Below are 19,883 nucleotides of genomic sequence, written 5' to 3'. Positions count from 1 at the left end.
ATCATTGTATTTGGTGTCTACCTATTAAGTTGTAGTATATTTACTATAACCTAATATTAACCTATATTAACCTAAATTACGTTGTCTCCCTGGGGTTGAAAATAGAATTAATAATGCTATTTATCGTTTCTAGCACATTTAGGAGTTTGGTCCTGGAAACTGAGGGAGCAAGTGTAAAATTTGCAGAATGCCTAAAGCATTAAATCAGAGAGTAACAAGACCAATTAGTATAAATGCACTTGCGCAGGGTACATGAAGTGCTTATGTCTTTGCGTGGGATTAATTATACAAGTTTCATAAATTAGTCAGTGTGACCCAACTGGAGAAAATGTTAAGGCAGCTTACATATGTAGTAAAAATTATGGGTAAAAAAAGCAGTGGTGCATGCATTTGTAATTAAACAATTGTTAAAATCATACTTTAAGGGATACTATAGTATAGTGCCAGGAATAAAAAGATGTATTCCTGGCACTATAGCTCCCTCTGCCTCCCAACAACAGGATCATCCCCATTAGTTCAAAGTGATTGGGGGAAAACAGGGCACCAAACAGCAGTGCAGATCAGAAGTGGAGATAAGCTGCTTCTCCACCCCTCCAGGCACACTAGCCCACCAAGCCAGCCACAGCTCTCTGATAGCGCGGACATCCATTAGAACACCCGTAGGGACATACCCAATCAATCCAAGAGCACCGTAGAGGAAATTAGAGTCGTCAATGGGGGCTATAATCTGCAAGATTATATTAGTATGGTAGTTTAAGTGCTGGAGCTCACTCAGGATGCGTCCGTCTGGCATGGCAGGCAGGTCCTGTACCCCAGTGTTGGGATTTATTGATATATTTTTAGGGGTTTCCATATTGATATTTGGTTGAGATTTTCCAAAACTGACCACTTAAGAAAAGGCAGGTGGTTTCTTTTGTCTCGCATTAAAGAAGAAGTTTGCTCATTTTTGACTTTGCAGGTTTTTTGTCACTTACCTCTCTGTTCCAGGTTCCTATCTGAGTCATAATTCACAATCTTCTTTAACCCCTTAAGGACACATGGCATGTGTGACATGTCATGATTCCCTTTTATTCCAGAAGTTTGGTCCTTAAGGGGTTAAATCACAATTGTGTTTATTTGGCTAGATTTAAGAGAAGATTCATTTTTCATTATTTTAGGACTGGATCAGCGATGGAAGCAGCCAAAATAGTGTGGTTTTGGAGCTGATGCAATTAAAAGAATTGGTGTTAAAAACCAGATTATTTTAAACTGCATGTGCGTAATAATATGATGTGATGTTTCTCTGCATTCTGTCATTCCCTATTTTTTCCTTTAGGTACATTAACAAAATATTTGGGTTAGAGGTCACTATTTTATTAAGTGGGCCATGCTAAGGTCTGGAGCCAGAATATATGGAGTAACTGAGCATTATTTTCGCTCATCAAAATGGCCTGTTCCAGTGGTTTTAATTTTGCGTTTATGGATAATGATGACAATATAATTAATTCTAATAATTTGTGTTACTTTAAATATATTATGTCCCTTTGTGCATTATTCCCTGCAGCTGTTTTAGTGTGGTCTGAGAGGGCACCATGCTTGTGCTGGTTAGAGTAATGTGACACAGGAGCATTGGAGTGTGAAGTTGCAATGTTAAAACACTTTACATTGGTTAGTGGTTTCTCCTACAGGCATAACTTTGTTTGGCAAAGATATAGGATTGTTAAGTAGGAATCAAGTTCACAAAATATCTTGAAAGGGCTTTGGCTGTGGGGATCTCCACTGGTGAAGATTTAATTTCCCCCCAGTTGTGGCGGTGGAGGCAAAAAGTAATCCTCAGGGTTAAGTTATAAGGATGGACTTGGTGGTAAATGGTATGAAGGCAGTCTGATTATCTAGGACTGACTGGCAAGTTGGTGATGGTTAATAAATAAAGTTTACAAAGTTTTAAGTCAAATGTTATTTGGTTAACATTTTTTATTAAAGTTCATGGTTGTTATGCCCCCTTGAGCTTTAAATAAAACACCAAGGCCTAGCCCAATGAAAGTTTACAATTTGTGTCTGTTTTCATTGTGTGGTCTCTTATTTCAAATATATATTATTGCCTACCATACATATATTCTTATTCTGGACAAGCAATCACAATTTGTGATTTGTTCAAAGGTAAAAATAGAAAATAGTGAATGACTTAAGTGGCAAATAATGACAGATTAGGAAGCCAGTGATTACTTGATTCCATGTGTACTTTAATTTTCAAGGGCGGAAGTGGAGTCTTATTTCAAAGCAAAGGTTTTGTTCTATACATTTGTATGCATTTTACATTTATTATTAACATACAATATTTGTTTACATAAATATTTTGATACAATCTCGCCACTGCAAGATTAAAGGGTCCATTGTCCACTCACCAATGGCTAGTGGGAGTGTAAATTTTGAGTCATGTCTATATTATGAATGTCATGACAATTAAGATTTACCTGTATTTAACAATGATTCACTTGAATTGTAGATTCTTTTGATGGTGGCACATAATGGTCAATATGGATAGATAAAATACAAACAAAATTAAGTGAGCAACCTCATTAACCCCTTAAGGACACATGACATGTGTGACATGTCATGATTCCCTTTTATTCCATTAGTTTGGTCCTTAAGGGGTTAAAGTGAATAATCCCACACCGGCTGCAAGGGTACAAAGATAAAGTGCACACTGTCTCTTTAAGAAAACAAAGAATAAAAGCATGAACCTTGAGAACAAAGAATACTCAGTAAAGCTCAAAGATAAGAAAGTGACACCTGAATAAAATATTATTGCAGTACTTTATTCTCTTCCAAAAAAAATGTTTCACTCTTAGATCCTCGGTGCACAGGTTTTTATGCATTAATTCTTTGTACGGATGAATAAATTGTCTCGGAGAAATGAATGAATAGAATCTATGCTTTCAAATGCCTGGTCATATTGAAAATACACGTGTAATAAGACATAGAAAAAAGTTAAATTCTAGAAGTTACAGAAATATAAATTGATATTGGCAGATGATCTTCATTCCAACATTCCATGTTACTTAATGATCATGTTTGTACACAGCAAGAAGAATCATCCCAGCACAAATCAATGTCACTGCAATAGTCACTGTGCACACAACTGCTTTGTGTTGTGTCATTCCCACTGGCACTTGCATAATTATGGTCTTAGGAACCTGCACAAAAAAAAACATAAAAATATTGTTACTATTGCATAAGAAATCACAGAAAAACTGATATGCATAGCAATTATATCAGTTATTTACACTGCCTGGATCAATTAATGAGAAGGAACAATTATACAAATCATGTCAGGAAAAACACCTTTCCTTAAACAAGTTTTTCTGATGATACAGGATGCAATTCTAAAGAGCTGGACTAAGAAACATATGTCTGGTGCTTATAACAATATAAGGGTGGAATTGTTTTTTCTCTATTATGTTATTTTATTCAGGCTAATATTACATGAGTGCAGCGGAAAGGTAAGTTATCTGCTGATTGCAAGTACACTCAAAATACACATTTGTGAAAAATCTATAAAAAAAAAAAAGAATGATTTTCTTAAACTATAAAAAGGAGGCAGATTTTGCTAGGAGTTATTTCTTCTCTATGTTTATCAAGCCTATATGTTTATTATGACTCCATATCACCTGTCTTGTACCTTTTCAATGCCTCAATAAAACAAAGAATTACAAAAAAAAAAAAAAAAAAAAAAGGAAGAAATGCTTAATAAAATGTAACATAACAGGAATGTTTGGTATTTCCCAACATGGAGCGCACAGTATACATAAAGTCACCAGACTTGAAGATTGGCGTTGTGATTGGCTAATACATTTAAATAAAAGAAACGTTGAAATTTCATTCATTTTCCAGTTATATTTTAGCATAATAAGCCCTTTGTTGTATGAGCACATCCATGCGCACCTGAGACAGTTTAATAATCTGTACTTACTGCAGTATATGGTAAATGCAGCCAGCTACACACGCTATCGTCTTCTAATCCACAAGGAGCTTCTGATACAGGGTAATGTGTGCAGCCACTGGGAGGGAAATCTGTGTAAAAATATAGTCATTTGCAAACTCTGTAAATAAGATACAGTGCTTATAAACACAAATAAATTATAAACAGAGATAAATGTTATAATTACAAATAAAATTGATAAGCATCATAATATCCAGAAGAGATGTAAAAATGTTGTCTCCATACCACAAAACAAGTGTAGCTTAAAGGACCACTATAGGCACCCAGACTCAGCTCAATTAAGTGCTCTGGGTGCCAGCAGAGAAACTGCTATGTTTGATTGAGGGTTAAGCCAGCCTTTAGTGGCTGTCTCACTGACAGCCGCTAAAGACGCTTCCGTGATTTTCACTGTGAAAATCACGGTGAGAAGACGCTGAACCTCCATAGGAAAGCATGTAATGCTTTCCTATTGGCGGTTTGAATGCGCTTTTGCCGGCATGCGCATTCGGAGCAGACGTCGGCAGGGGGAGGAGAGGTCACCAGCGCCGAGGGAGCCCGGCGCTGGAGAAAGGTAAGTGGCTGCAAGGGTTTTAACCCCTTCAGCCCAGCGGGAGGGGGGACCTAATGACCCTATAGTGCCAGGAAAACGAGTTGCATGACAACATGGTTTTATTTTCAATCATATGTAACTTACTTTAAAAGTATTTTTTTTTTATAATTCGTTATTTTTGTAGTGCATTGACAATATATAGTCGTTTATCAATATGGGTAATGTAAACAAGAATAAAGACATATGTTAGTCATAGCAGGAATTATTTTTCATTAAACTAGGTAAATGTAAACCAAGGATAACAGAATGTTAAACAAGTCGTTAGAGAGTATGATTAAGTGAAACATTAACTGATAATACCCTGTTGATGGGATATATACATATGCCCCGGGAATAAACATCATGTTGTATCAGGTGAACAAAATATTTAATAGCGTATATATGTAAGTGTAGGGACATGCTATGGCAAGTTAAAATTCTGGGATGCTGAGGATGTATACGCAGGATGGGTAGTTCGCCTGTAGGGTTAATACAAGTTATTTGTGTACAAGACTTTTACCACTAAGGTATAGTGAGTGGGGGATCATGCATCCAGGTTAGTGGTCCCATCCGAGGGGACAGCGGGGGGGGGGGGTACTATTTTTGCGCCATATTTAAGAGGTGGGAGGTCTAGTACTCCCTTGAAAGCTGTAGCGATTCTATCAGGAATATTTCTAAATTAACCTATGTGCTTCTCCAACATAGCAGTAGGTATGTGATATTCTTACTTTAAAAGTTTTTATGTCCTGCTCTGTAAATTGAACTTTAATTACATACAGGAGGCCCCTGCAGGGTCTAGCAAGCTATTAACATAACAAGAAATTCTAAATTAAACAGAATATGCAATACAGGAAGTTTTTAGGAAGGCTGTGTAAGTCACATACAGGGAGGTGTGACTAGGGTGTATAAACAAAGTGATTTAACCTCTAAATGGCAGAGAATTGAGCAGTGAGACTGCAGGGGCATGATATATACACCAAAACTGCTTCATTAAGCTAAACTTGTTTCGGTGACTATAGTGACTAAAGTGTTCTGTTTCGTTTCTCTTTTTTCCGCCACTCAAAATTTGACTGTCTTCTGAATGGAGATTTCTTTGGAAATGGACTGAATTTGCTATGAAGGAAGGTCTTATTTTAGATAACTTTCAGAGCACATTAATAAATATGACCAAATAATGATGGAATTTAACTGTCACTTTGATAGATTTCCCCCCATGTTTCTATTTCTCCTCTTCAAGTACAATGTTTGCCCCGGATGTTCTGGAAATATGTAAGAACAAATTAGCTTTGAAATAGATATATTACAGATACATTACAAACAAAATGTGCAAATTGTAAGCTATACAATTGCATCTATACATTGTCACCAACAGTTCTAAGGATTAAAATGATATCCAAACCTGCGTCAGGGACTGTTCTGGGATCCTGCTACTCTTTCACCTCAATCCCAGTATTCTCTATATACAGTCTCTCAAAAGAGCTTTGCAGAATGAAAGCATCTTGTAGATTAACACAACAGGAGCAGCTCTTACCATAATACCAAAAGGTACATAGGTATTGACTCCAGACATCAATATTAAATAACATTTTTGTTGAAATGCACCAATGACAAACCGTTTTTACTTTTAACTATACAACACTGTATGACAATTGTAAATTTTCACTTTCAAATACAAAGAGTTTACATTCACCTTTGTTGCAGTGAATCAGTAGCTGAGGGCTCTGCAAAGTGATAGATGCCTCAGAGAAATAAGATGGTTGGTGGTATCGAGTATGGATTGGTACTATGGAAGAAAAGCAATGTGCACATACTGCTGGGTCTGGTTTAGCATAAACCCGTGCTTTTTGTTCTGTGGCTAGATATTCAGGAGCTTCCAGATCAACTGCTGTCAATAGGAAAACCTGCAAAAAAAAAACAAACCTCTTTTGAATACCATAACATGGATCACTTTTTTTGCATGTGTATCAATTTTAAGTTATCAAACATAAGAGTTATACAAACTAAAATGTGATACACATAAGATAAAACCATAGTGACGTGTTGTTCAGAACTGTTTTAGGAAAGCCGCCAATCATTAGAACATAGTAGTTTCTTTCATATTATAAGTATACTTTTATTTGGCTGTACACTATATGGTTCTCATTTCCAATGTTCATATTTTATTAAAGATTTTTTGCATTACAAGTAGGCATGTGCATGGGGAAAATTTTCGGTTCGGCATTCCGAAATTCGGGACATCGGCAATTCGGCACTTCAAGACTTCGGAACTTCGGCACATTCGGAAATTCGGCACTTCAGAAATTCGGCAACTTCGGAATTTCGGGACTTCGGCACTTCTCTTGCAGCCACTTGGTAGATAACTCCCTAATTCCCACGGTATTAGGGAGTTATCGACCAAAAGGCTGAAAGACCTAAATTAGTCTTTCAGCCAAATTTACTAATACTAAGTAAAAACTGTGACTGCTCACTGTAAAAAAAAAAAAAATAGTGCCCCCCCCGGTCCCCACCCCTGAGCGCGAGTGGGGGCCCTAAAGTAAAATGATGGGGGGGGGGACCTATTGTCCTCCCCCCTGGCCCTCACCCCTGAGCGGCAGGTGGGGGCCCTAAATACTAATAAGGGGGGGACCTAATATCCTCCCCCTTGGCCCCCCACCCCTGAGCGGCAGGTGGTGGCCCTAAATACTAATAAGGGGGGGGACCTAATGTCCTCCCCCCTGGCCCCCACCCCTGAGCGGCGGGTGGGGGCCCTAAATACTAATAAGGGGGGGACCTAAGGTCCTTCCCCCTGGCCCCCCACCCCTGAGCAGCAGGTGGGGGCCCTAAAAGAAATGTGTCCCCCCCAGGTGACTAGGGGTCCCCAAACCCCTAGTCACCCCCTCCCCCCCCAATAAAAATTATCCCCCTACCTACCTCCCTCACCCTAAAAATTAATGAGGGGGGGACCTTTAACTAAGTAACTGTTAAAAAAAATTACCATTCAATGTTTTCTTTCTTCTAAAATCTTCTTTTTTCAGCCCCAAAAAAGGCCAAATAAAAAAACCATAATAACCGACGCAATTATAAAAAAAAAAAAATCTTCTTCACCCATGGAGGGCTCCGCGCAGACTGAGCTCTGCAGGGCAGGGGAAGGCTTATAAAGCCTTGCCCCGCCCTGCAATTAGGCTCAGAGCACTCTGATTGGTGGGTTTAAGCCATCCAATCAGAGTGCTCTGACAGGTAAATGAAGAGACTGACAGGTAAGTCTCTACATTTACCTGTCACAGCACTCTGATTGGTTGGTTTGAAATCCACCAATCAGAGTACTCTGTGTCATTTTACACAGTGTGGGAAAGTTCTTTGGAATTTTCCCACGCTGTGTAATTTGACTCATAACTCTCTGATTGGTGGATTAAGTACCAATCAGAGAGTTATGAGTCAGGAAGTGTCCGAATTGTCCGAAATTCGTCTGAATTCATATTCGGACCGAAACGAATTGCACATGTCTAATTACAAGCAAAGTTAAACATTCTACACATAAGGAGCGTAGCGATTCACAAGTAACTATATACACATAACAGCGTATAAAATGGATAGACAGCTACTATGACTAGTAGCGGTTGTTCTACTGTTTGATTGGTACGATTTGAGTTGTACTAGTAAAGATTTGCTCATGTGAAGAGGGGAGCACAGCCATAGGCACCTAGCTGGATAAAGCAATAGGGAAAGTGTGGGTGGGGGGTCCTCAGAGAAAAAAATTATAGAATAAAAAAGACAAAGGAGAAAAGAGAAGTAGAATGAAAGAGGTTGATCCATGGGTGGGGGGTGTGATGAACTGAACTTCGTCACGTGTTCTTGGAGGGGCATGCTGGCCAGCCTCTTACCAAAAGACTATGGGCCCTTCAAAAATCTATGTGAACAGACTTGGTTTGTGGGATTTTATATTTGGTTCGGGAACCGAACAGCCGCACGAACCCGGAGACCATCCTGGAGCTTGCTAAGCCTAATTGCTACTTTGTAGCAATTTCCACCGCAGTGTTCTAAGTGTTCGCCTGGGTGGCCGCATTTCCTATGCACGACCACGAGGTGGCGGCCATCTTGTTTACATGAAAACAGGCAGCAGTGCTTGGTCGTTGAGTTCAAGGAACTATTTTCGGACACTCAAACTCCCGAACACCGCTGATCGGGACTTCCATGATCGCCTGGGCTCGGTTTTATAGCACTTAAGAAGACAATGTTCGGTGGAAACGTTCCCACGAAGAAGGGGAACAAGCTCCACGGTAAGACTATTGACTATGTTCAGAAGTTTGTTCGTTTTTAAACTACCGAACTAGACCGACCGCAAGCCCTGATTCTCTGGAAATGGTTTGGACACGGGACCATGCGTGTGGTTGTTCAAATTATGACTTCCAGGAAATTCCTGAACCCCTGAACCGATCTGGGTGAGTTTTGGATATGTTGGTCACCCAGATCAGGCCTATCGGGGGATGTAACTTTTGTGGGGATGTTGTGTGTTTTAAGATATTTTGGGTGTTTTATAAAATTGTATGTTTTCTGTGCCTGGAGATAATTGAGTTTAATACAGTGCTGAATCAATTATCTCCCAGGCATAGGGGAGGGATTGACCTATTTTGTATGGGAGTGTCCTGGACCTGAGAGCCATTGTAATTGTGTATATATTTTTACTGTAGTCTACTCTCAGATCCAGGGGGGAGTGCCCCTTGCATGGGGACCTGCATATAAGGCCAGTTGTGGCTGCCATTAAAGAGATTAGTTTTACCCTTCATGAAGTCTAGGCTCATGTTTGGGGGATTGGAGAGCTTTACTCTTGGGATTGCTATAATCACTATACCTTGCATTACAACACTTGGTCTTGTAAGAGCAGTCTGCTTTGCTCTCTGGACTAGGAGAGGTCTACCCACAGGAAGCTGGCTCCTGGTCTTGGGTGCAGGGTGGGTGGAAGACAGCGGCAAACCTGCAGTGGTTTGAGGGGTTTACGATGGTTATGGTGTTCAAGTGCGGTGCTTATGGTACTCAAGGATTACTAGGAAGCAATGATTGACAGAGGTACCTGGTCGGGTGCCAGGCGTTCCGTCACAGGGGGAGCCCCCGTGTTTTGCTACATTGGTCCTGGCTGCTATAAGTATGTGTAAAATGGAAACATATCCAGGATAAAGTTCCAAGGGTATACAGCATTTAGTAATTTATTTTATCATACTCTGGATCGCTTTCATGGTTCTCATTTCAGTACCGGTTTCTTTTTAATATTCTGACTCAGTATCAGACAATAAACAGAACTGAAACATCATCATCTCAAAGAAACTGCTAGATTTACTTGCCTGTAGTCATAACAAAACAAAATATGTCTTTAAATTACATACGTCAGTGAAATTATGCTGCCGTAGAGATGAGAGCTGATATGGATCCAAAAATAGACCAGATGGGATACTTTCTAGAAAGTGAACTCTACAGCTGTCCACCTGCTCTGCAAAAGTGTGGAGGTCCAGTCTGGTCACCAAATCCCTGTTATAAAACAAAAGCTTTATGTGCAAAATACAAATACAAAATGTATGACTAAGCTTACACTGCACTCGTTTTAAGTTTTTACCAGAAGTAGAAAAGAATGCTGTGATTACTTTTGAAGGTGGCCATATGGCCATTTGTGAAAGCAGCACACATTATCAAGATCTCATTTTGTTTCAGAAAATGATGGGTTTGTTCAATAAACCAGGAATAGTAGAGAACTTAGTGGTGCATGTATGTCCGAGAATAAAATATATACATGTCTGGCATTACAAAGAATGTGCTTACCTGTGAAAACCTCTGTTTAGTATTTCTCTCTGAACAACAATGCCAGGGCAAGAGGCGTCAGCAGCTGCAATTGAGGAAAAATGTAATGTAACACAGAAATATCAATTTAGTACTCATTTGAGGTGCTAGTAGTCAAAATCACTTTATGCTTACAAGAACACTCCAAGCAACATAATCACTATGGCATTAATTTCACCAACAGAGCATATAATCCATTATTCTAGCCTAAAATGGCAGAGTTACCATGTTCTAGGATTTTAGAGGCATAATATTGTGTTTTTTTACTTTATCTCTTCTATCTGTACAAGGTAAATAATTAGCCAACAGGATCTGGGTATATCTTTACGTATTGTTCACAGCTAGAATTTAGCAAGTCGACACAAACACCACTGCTACATTTTTGGGGATTGCAAGTAGGGAATTGAGACGATGGGTATTTCAATGCATAGATTTTCCAATGCTTGACTTGTCTGGAATCTTCACATTGATATCAATATTCTTCTCATTAGCAGCATTAATTTATGTGCTGCTATGAGATCCCCGTAAGCATTCTGTATTAAAGTGAAGCAGTAACAGATTTAGGATCTTGTGACAATCCTACACACTAAATAATCCCAAACAATTATGGGATTTAGCAAAACCTATAACATGATTTTGGCAATCTTAAAATAAAAAAAATAAAAAAGTTAAGTCACATACAACATTTACATAATAATGGCATTTATGTTGATGGCATCACTGACTTATGTAATCAAGCATTTAAATAAATGTGGATATTCTATATCTTGAAAAATATCTTGAATATATTTTCAAAATAATGGAATTATGTGCAAGTCTCTACCTGGATTTCTTACAGCACAAAGTAACATCAAGAAGCAAGAGAACACATATTCAAGCCTAGGCATGATCAGCTAAAACAAGAATCTGTAGGAAAAATACAAAAAAAATGTTTATCAAACAGTGAGTATAACTGGCCTTGAAAAATTCCATGAGCTTTTACAGTGTTACTCCTGTGGACTCATTTGAATATTTTACACAGCATTGTTTATATATGCACATTCCACTGTAAACCCCAAATTATGTGACTTTCATTAGTTCATGCCTCCCAACCATCCCATTTTCGGGGATACCAGGGAACCCTTCCCCAACATTAATAGCTTGAGCGCATGTTCAGTGGGCCGGCCATTAACACTGACAGACCAGCCCCCTTTCCTGATGGTTCCACCACTTTGGGGCAGAGCTAGTGATGTGATTGTGTCACTGTTCCGACAACTTTACCCCCCTCCCACCGGCGTACTTATTCTCAGTAGCTGGGAGGTATGTTAGTTTACCCTCTATACAATAAGCCTTTAGAACTCTAAGTAGGCTTATTTTATTATTATTATTTATATAGCGCCATCATAGTCTACAGCTATTATAGATAGTGGATATTTAGAGGTTAAGAAGGCCCTGTTTAAACAAGCTTAGAATCTATAAGGATTTGAGGTGGGCAGATATATATATTGTTAGGTGTCTTGCCAAGAACAAAAACATGTAAGGTAGTCTGACTGGAATTTAAACCTTGGTTTTCCCAGTTCTAAGGCAGTAACACTGCCATCCAACTTTAACTCAAATTTACTATTATTTGAAAATATTCTTAAACCCATCCTCTCTTTACTCTGCTTATTATGTTCATGTCTCCTCCTGTCACTTATGAGGTAGTCAGCTACAAAAGTAAACAACAATAATGAATGTTTCTTTTTAAAATAAATAAATAAATGATTGCAGTGGAGGGGAGGTGTGGAAAGCCACCATTTTCCTTGAGTAAGGCTCGCTAAAAAACTGTCCAGTTCAGATATTTGGAACTCCGACCTCTCAATATTGCATATACCAAGGTTACCACTCCGTTATCTTGCTCTGTCATATTTTCCTCATTTTTTACGGATTCAAGTGCCGTGTGAAAATCACTGCTGTAAGGAACAAGGTCTATCACTTCAAACAAAGAATGTACCAAACCCACCCCGGCCTCTCTAAGTATTACAGGGTAATCTTTCTTAATGTTTAAAAATACCGGGAATAACCTTTTAGAATTATTCACTAAAGTGAATTTAAGGACAAAAGAACTGAAATGGAAACAAAATTCCCTGAGTAAACTATGCTTCCAGTTCAGCTACCTTGGTATTAAATTTGAAATTCACTTTGAATTCTCAATTTAGTGAATAACCCTGTCGATATAATAGATCATAATAAATATTATATATTGTGACTCGCCATTTGTAGTAATTAAATGGCGCTAATAAAATTATGCAATCCCATGCAATCCCTAATAAAATTATGCAAAATTATGCAATTATGCAATCCCTTTACTACAGCACTCACTCACCCTCATGTATGCTCTAGGATTAATTATGAGCCTGTAGAAGTACACATTTCTCTGCCAGAAGCCCCTATTTTAATGCCTACAAGTACAGTCACTAATTTAATGCCTGCAAGTATGCTGGAAATGTAAGCTCAGGAAGGAAAGAAGTTTCAATAGAACTCATCATTCCTACAGTCTTGGAGAGAAGAGTGAATGAACTCTACCATTTAACTTTTAGCATTGCATTACATTAGTATTCGCATAGATTGATGAAGATTGCTATAGCAATATTAATACCTTTATTTTAGATATATATGAAGTAACTGCATTTATGACCAAATGCAGACATTTATTTGACATTTGTAGCTAGCTGTATTGCTAGAAATTATTCTAGGATCCTAGAAAATACTTATAAGCGAGATATTTAAACATTTTAATGTCTCTGTTTTTGGCACACATACTCTATGTGAGAAACATTGCATTTCTGATTTTATACCAACATTTCAGACCATGTGTGAAATATTGCACAATAAAGGATGCACTGTATGCTTTCTAAAGATTTCCCCCCCCCCCCAATTTGTATTTTTTATAGAGCCTGAATAAGTGAAAAAAATAAAGCTTGTGTAAATGTAATTTTTTTCATTTTTACGTTTGTCTGAAAAGCAATCTATACAAAAACATGTTGCATATTAAGTTTATATGCCAGCTATGCACTCCATGCTTATAGTAAATTGTATAACAGTATCCCTTTAAGGTTCCATTTACTTTCCTTATCAAACCCACACACAAACAACAATGTATGTTATTCACGATGACATTTTACTTTCATTACATTAGATGAACTAAAAATTTTTTTTTTAAAGTCAGTATTCACTACAGTCTTTAGTGGTTATTTTACTTTTAGGCTACAGTAACTTCCGTCGGTTGTTGTGTCAAACCATTTTAAAGTGACTTCACACAAAAAATAATAGGCGTCTTCTAGGAGGCTATTGCCCAGCTCTGCATCAGATTTAAACTTACACATTAGTAATATGGATTTCTGTCACATATGGGCAGCGGTAATAGGTTAGGTATGGCAGTTGACGCTCTCATCCTATCACTGCCACGCAAAGGAAACGGATATCAAGGTATTAATGGTTTGGTGCTAAAACTGTACACCTTTAACTCTATTAAATGAATAGTATTTAGCTTTACTCTTAACATTTCTAGCAAGTCAATAGAACTTTTTTTTATCCAATGTGCAATTATAAATTGTATTCCTGAGTTGTTTCCATCATGTCCTTTTCTTTATCTGATTTTGTTAAAGCTGCCAAATTATCAAAGTATGAACACCGATTATCCAGTTTTGCAAAAGTTGTAGGAAATTTGAAGTTTAAAGGATCCCTATAGTGTCAGGAAAACAAACTTGTTTTCCTGACACTATATAACCCCCAACCCTCAGGGTCTATACTATAAGTACCCCCAACCCTCAGGGTCCCCCTCCCGCTGGGCTGAAGTTAAAACCCCCTCAGCCACTAACATTTATCCAGCCTCTCCACCCCCGCCGACGTCAGCTCCCGAGTTGAGCGGAATGTGCATGTGCGGCAAGAGCCGCACGTACATTCAAACAGTCCATAGCGCCTCTAGGCTGGATTAACCCTGCAATGTAAACATTTACATCTGAAGGGTTAAAACCTGGGGGACCTGGCACCCAGTCCACTTCATTGAGCTGAAGTGGTCTGGGTGACTATAGTGTCCCTTTAAGTAAATGTATGTTTATATATATGTATGCATACTTCATCTCAAACTTGTAATCCAGTGCAGGAATAGTCTCCCCACTACAGACAAATTCTCCTAAGGTGAAGTCATCAAGTCTGTCAAGTGAGTTGCTTCTCGTAGAGAAGCAATGAGGACAATTGCTGAGTGCATTCAAAATTGAATGTCAAATTTTATTTTTTAAAATAAGTTCTTCTAGTGACAGTTTGCAAGCTGCAGGCACCATGTTTTAGCCAAAATGTAAATGTTTTGCATTGCCAGACAAAAGGGATAGCATCTATGCACCAAAATAACCACTTTAAGATGCAGTGGTTTTGGTGCTTTGAATGTCCCTTTAAATTTAAAGATTCTATCAACACACAGATGTATTATTATTATATTTTCTTTCTTTCCATGTACACTTGGCACTTATTCCACTAAACAGAACACACAAGTGACTTTTACAAACACTGAAGGGTCAAACTGCCTGAGCCATTCAACATATTCCATCACAACTGTAAACATACACACCCACACTATACATGAGGATTTAGTCCAAGTTATTACCAGGACCAACCTTTAACAAAGGTATTATGTAAGAATTCCTATCCAACCCCGTGTATATTAAAGCACCTAGTACTCCACCAAGCATGTTCCATTCAATATTGGAAGGATCATCATGCAGCTACTTCCGCGTTCCACTGCACACTTCACCCTGAGGACCCCGAGCAAAGCTGTCTGCACACCTGCCTGCTCAACTCACAGTCGCTTCGCAATATCTAATTTCAAGGTTTTTTGCATTGTTGTGATTATAAAATAATGCTATTAACGATAATGACGTCTATACTGTCTGCAGAGGGAGTTGTACGTTATATGTCAGTTATTTTGCTTCGGGCATGTACTTAGACAGCCCCTTTCCGGTCTCAGTAAGTGGTTGTCAGGGTAACGGCAGTTGCTATATTTCCTCAAGGTGTGCGATGCGTCAGACGCTTTTTATTGCGTTAAGGTAAATTATCTGAATAGTCATTTTTATTGGGAAATGCGTCACAAATTTTATATATTAAAGTAGCTTAGGGCCAAGTGTTATTCAATTTTCCCTTCTACCTTTTATTTTATTACAGAATATTAATTCTGTTGTGTTTATATTCATACTGTACCTATAGGAATGCATGATTCCATGATATCTGTGTGTGTGTGTACTTGGAAACAGTACACATTAAGCAGAACTGGATACACAGAATAAAGGTTAGTTTATCAAAATTAAATAAACCTATCTATAGATATTTGGCTTCCTGCCTGCCTGCAAATTAACATTCTGAATGTGATGCTTCTTTATAAAAATAAATTAAAGATGGGAAAATATCTTAAAATGCTTTTTTGGAACAAAACATGCTTTACAAAACCAAATTTTATTAGGGACTTTTTTGGTTGCTGCATGTAGGAATAGATGGGGGACCTTTGGTCCACTTTAGAAAAACATACAATATAAACACAAGCAAAAAAATGTTTGTTTGTTTTTAGACCCAAAATTGCAGCTTTCCTGTGCTTACATTGCTCAGCACAACCAGCCAGCAATATAAAGCGTTCTGCTTTAATCATTTAATAACTTTATAATAAATCACATTTTCACAGTTTTTCTGTGATCTAATCTTTTTTTCCCACACTATTCTGTGCTGAGTTCTTGCTCATGTTAATCACATCCTTTATGTGGAAGCATTACAAATGCATGTGTTATGGACCTGGCAAATATATTTCTTTACATGAACAACGGCTCAATTGTGAGTGGCAGGAAAATAATTCAGAGCTAATTTTATCTCTTTAATGAATATTACTTGAAAAAATAATAATAATAATAATAATATTGACGGTCTTGATATGCAGGAGAAATAAGGCTTCATACAGCAAAAGCGTTCTGTATTAATTACCACTATTTTTTGCTTTTAAGGACAGCATGAGCTACAAAGCCCTGAAGTGTGGCATACGCTTCAAGCCACCTGCCATTATTCTCCTATATGAGGATGTGTCAACAGGAAAATCTCGCCAACGCAGTATGCCAGTAAGGAACTTTTCAAAATTTTCAGGTATGGACGTTTTTTTTTTGGTTTGTTTTCATGTTTATTTACTAATTGACATGTCAATTGGAACACACCAGCATTGGAAATTATCCAACCAAGCTATTTATCCAATTCCTGTATCAGTTCCTTACAATTGTCAGTTTAGTTCCAGCCAGATTTAGGTTGTATAGGGCCCAAGGTGTGGTGCCTGATTGCGCTCCCTCTTAGTTTCTCTGTTGCTGTGAGTGGTTTGTGTGTGCTGACTGAGTGTTGTATGTGTGTGGGCCTGGCAAGAGAGAGACTCTCTAGTTAAAGGACCACTACAACTTAAAGGGACTCTTTAGGCACCCAGACCACTTCACCTCATTGAAGTAGTCTGGGTGCTGTGTTCCTTTTGCACCTAGTGCTGCATTGTTAAAAATTGCAGTTTCAGAGAACTGCAATGTTTACATTGCAGCTCTCAGTCTGCCCTCAGTGGCTGTCTATCAGACAGCAACTAGAGGGCTTCCGGAATCGTAACTGACTTTTGGTCCGTTAACTGACACTGGACATTCTTGCGCTCTGCATGAGGACCTCCAGCGTCAGATTTTTCCCGTAGGAAAGCATTGATTCAAGGCTTTCCTGTGGGGAGATCTAATGTGCGCGCTGCATTTGCCGCACATGCGCTTTAAACCCAGCTTGTCATGGGACGGAGGAGGGGGCGGAGCTTCAACCCAGCAACGAGTGACACTGGCACTGGGATCAGGTAAATAAAGTGATTTTAACCCTTTATTTACCAGGAAGAAGGGGGCACGAGAGAGGGGGGATGCAGAGGAATTGGTAGTGCCAGGGAGTTGTACTTTGTATTCCTGGCACTACAGTATCCCTTTAGGCGCAGATGTATGGGTCAACAATTTATTGATAGGTGTAGGGGCATATTTTTTTTTTTTTTAAATCTTTACATTTACAAGACCTCCTGCTTGTGCAATGTATAGATTAATTTGTACTTTATTTATATCTAAAGTTATAAATATGATATTATGATTGATTGCTAATTTTCTCCACTGGATGTTTTATCATTAACTCTAGATTTTCTTTCTCTTTAGACTGTAGCCGAGCAGCAGAACAGCTGAAAAATAATCCTCGCCACAAGCAGTATTTAGAAAATGTGTTGCCAAAACAGCTGGAGAGGCTTTATATATTGTTAAAGGGACATTTAAACGGGGAAAACCTTCAGGTAAGTCTGGAGGGAATTCGAAGAGATGAAACTTTAGACCCAGAGGAAGATTTGAACAAGCTGGATGACAAGGAGTTGGCTAAAAGGAAAAGTATAATGGATGACCTCTTTGAGAAGAATCGGAAGAAAAAGGATGACCCAGATTTTGAGTACAATGTAGAAGTGGATTTTCCTCAGGATGGGCCTATACAGAGCTGTGGCTGGGATGAAGAATCGGAGAATGAATTCTAATCAATACACCGGTCATTGCAGACCATTTTTCAGGGATATGAAACAACTTGATATCTAAACTTTTACTTAAAAATGTATTTAATTCAAGGGGCGCATATTTTAACAGCATTATGAATATAATGCATTACAAATATACTTTTTAAAAAGGAAAAGGTAAATCTCTGAATGTCAGTTTTTGCATGATTTCCCTTGGATCGGATTGTTACACAGCTCTTACAATGTAATCCAATTAGCCAATATGTAAGCCAATCCCTAGACTGCTATCAAACTGAATGGAAAAGATGAGTGAGCATAAAAGCTTTTATGACATCAGCCATGCTCATGCTCTGTAATAGAATACCAGGCAGCTGCACAACTACCACCTCATGCTTAGGGGGCCCATTGCACTAAGGGCCACCTGATCAGTATTGCTAAAAGGGTCCCAATCAGGTCTGCGGCCCTTTATCAGCTCGATTACATCAGCAGCAAGGGAGGAAGGCAGTGCAGGTAACTTCCTCCGAACTGCATAGAGAGAGAACCAGGTGGGAGGAGGAGACAGCACAGGCAGAACCCCAGGCACTCACCCTTCTGTACACTAAAGGTATGCTAACAGGAGGATGGCTGACAATATTAAACTTATGGCATGTATGTATCTGTGTCAGTTTGTGTGCATCTGTGTTTCAGTGTGTATATGTCAATGTGCGTGTATCTGTGTGTCAAGGTGTGTTCATATCTTTGTAAGCACCCACACCAAAGAACTCCCAAGCAGAAATATTACATACAAACACACCCCTGTATTAAAACACTAAAATTATATACAAACACTCCTGGATTTAAACACCAACACTACACACAAAAGCCCACCTGCATTTAAAAGCCAAAACTTCATACAAACACACCCCTGCATTTAAAAGCTAACACTACACACAAGTACATCACTGCATTCCAATGACAATAGAAAATACAAATACACACGTACATACACACAGATACTCTATACAAAAACATGCATTTAAAGCACAAACACTGCTCACAAATATTACCCTGCAAGGATGGGCAAATGGTAGATCCCCAGCTGGCATAACATTGTGGGAGTTGTATGGCAGATGGGGATCTACCTCCTGCACTGATGCAATGCAGTTCCCACATGACTGCACATTTTGCTTTCTTGCACCTTTTAGTGTGTGGTGTTTTGCATAAGTCAATAAAATTGTTTTAAAATGTTGTCCACTGTAAAAAACACACTACATTACCTCTTTACTGGGAGTATGCACAGTAATACTAAGCAATATAAACTATACTTCTACAAACTGTATTTGAGTAGCCATGTATGGCTTCGTGAAACAAATATTTCAAAGGAAATGGTTGTGCAAGTTCCGGATTAAAGCCAGCTGACACGTCCCAGCAAAGTTACATATTATTCTGTACACAGCAGTTATAGTTATCCAAGGAGATTACACAGTACTAATATTCAAAGGCAGGACAAAGATGACTGATCATGTCTCTTCAATCAGTGTATTAAAACAATGACCTTAATATTCTTTTGATTTTTGTGCTTGAAATGAAAGGAAAACCTGTTGTATTTATTTAAATGATACCTTCCCCCCCCCCTAGTTTCTTGTTATTATTATAATAGCATATGTTAACACAGTAGATCTAATATCAGATTCCACACATTATGGTGTAACTGTAGCCAATAGTTTTTATTTAATGTGACGATTCGGTTACAGACTACCTTTCAGGTTATGTTGAATTTTGTAATCAGGCATGTCTTCCTACCTTACTATTAAATTATTCTTTCATAAAGATTTTGTTCATATGAATAAATTATGTATTTATACTTTTTTGCCAAACTACTTATCCTCTGAAAATAACCGTTTTTTCTTTGGATCAACAAAAACATGGCAGTATAATCCTGACATAAGCTATGTAGTGCCACTTTGCTTTCTAACTTATAGATGTCAGGTGAATGATGTAATTGGGTGCATTGTCTG

At 38.3% G+C, this 19,883-nt stretch overlaps 2 protein-coding genes across 5 annotated transcripts; one reads left to right on the top strand and one right to left on the bottom strand.

Annotated features, from left to right (window-relative positions):
- Nucleotides 1-2,777: 2,777 nt before the first annotated feature.
- PIGX (phosphatidylinositol glycan anchor biosynthesis class X) lies at nucleotides 2,778-15,123 on the bottom strand. 2 transcript variants are annotated; one of them, XM_063440919.1, is made up of 7 exons: nucleotides 14,987-15,123; nucleotides 11,179-11,261; nucleotides 10,338-10,401; nucleotides 9,908-10,049; nucleotides 6,241-6,451; nucleotides 3,953-4,053; nucleotides 2,778-3,176 (listed from the first exon to the last, which is right to left on the bottom strand). In XM_063440919.1, the coding sequence occupies exons 2-7, from the start codon at nucleotides 11,240-11,242 to the stop codon at nucleotides 3,042-3,044; spliced, it is 717 nt and encodes a 238-aa protein (XP_063296989.1). In that variant the 5' UTR covers nucleotides 11,243-11,261; nucleotides 14,987-15,123; the 3' UTR covers nucleotides 2,778-3,041. The 2 variants fall into 2 exon arrangements, with proteins under 2 accessions (XP_063296989.1, XP_063296991.1); XM_063440921.1 differs by having other exon boundaries at nucleotides 15,043-15,123.
- A 261-nt stretch (nucleotides 15,124-15,384) lies between these two features.
- Nucleotides 15,385-19,644, top strand: CEP19 (centrosomal protein 19). 3 transcript variants are annotated; one of them, XM_063440918.1, is made up of 4 exons: nucleotides 15,390-15,415; nucleotides 15,573-15,654; nucleotides 16,355-16,490; nucleotides 17,549-19,644. In XM_063440918.1, the coding sequence occupies exons 3-4, from the start codon at nucleotides 16,361-16,363 to the stop codon at nucleotides 17,908-17,910; spliced, it is 492 nt and encodes a 163-aa protein (XP_063296988.1). In that variant the 5' UTR covers nucleotides 15,390-15,415; nucleotides 15,573-15,654; nucleotides 16,355-16,360; the 3' UTR covers nucleotides 17,911-19,644. The 3 variants fall into 3 exon arrangements, with proteins under 3 accessions (XP_063296986.1, XP_063296987.1, XP_063296988.1); XM_063440916.1 differs by lacking the exon at nucleotides 15,573-15,654 and having other exon boundaries at nucleotides 15,385-15,415; nucleotides 16,360-16,490; XM_063440917.1 differs by lacking the exon at nucleotides 15,573-15,654 and having other exon boundaries at nucleotides 15,388-15,415.
- The last annotated feature ends 239 nt before the right edge of the window (nucleotides 19,645-19,883 follow it).

Source organism: Pelobates fuscus, chromosome 2, assembly GCF_036172605.1.
Source record: "Pelobates fuscus isolate aPelFus1 chromosome 2, aPelFus1.pri, whole genome shotgun sequence".
In the NCBI taxonomy this organism is placed as follows: Eukaryota; Metazoa; Chordata; class Amphibia; order Anura; family Pelobatidae; genus Pelobates; species Pelobates fuscus.
This window is presented reverse-complemented; position numbering and strand designations above follow the sequence as displayed.

Coding starts and splice junctions, on each gene's coding strand:
- PIGX (XM_063440919.1), bottom strand. CDS start 11,242: ATGCCTAGGCTTGAATATGTGTTCTCTTGCTTCTTGATGTTACTTTGT. Junction 10,402..11,178: donor TTGTGCTGTAAGAAATCCAG/GTAGAGACTTGC, acceptor CCTCAATTGCAG/CTGCTGACGCCTCTTGCCCT. Junction 3,177..3,952: donor TGCATTTACCATATACTGCA/GTAAGTACAGAT, acceptor TTTTTTGTGCAG/GTTCCTAAGACCATAATTAT.
- CEP19 (XM_063440916.1), top strand. CDS start 15,387: ATGCGTCAGACGCTTTTTATTGCGTTAAG. Junction 15,416..16,359: donor ACGCTTTTTATTGCGTTAAG/GTAAATTATCTG, acceptor TTTTAAGGACAG/CATGAGCTACAAAGCCCTGA. Junction 16,491..17,548: donor GAACTTTTCAAAATTTTCAG/GTATGGACGTTT, acceptor CTTTCTCTTTAG/ACTGTAGCCGAGCAGCAGAA.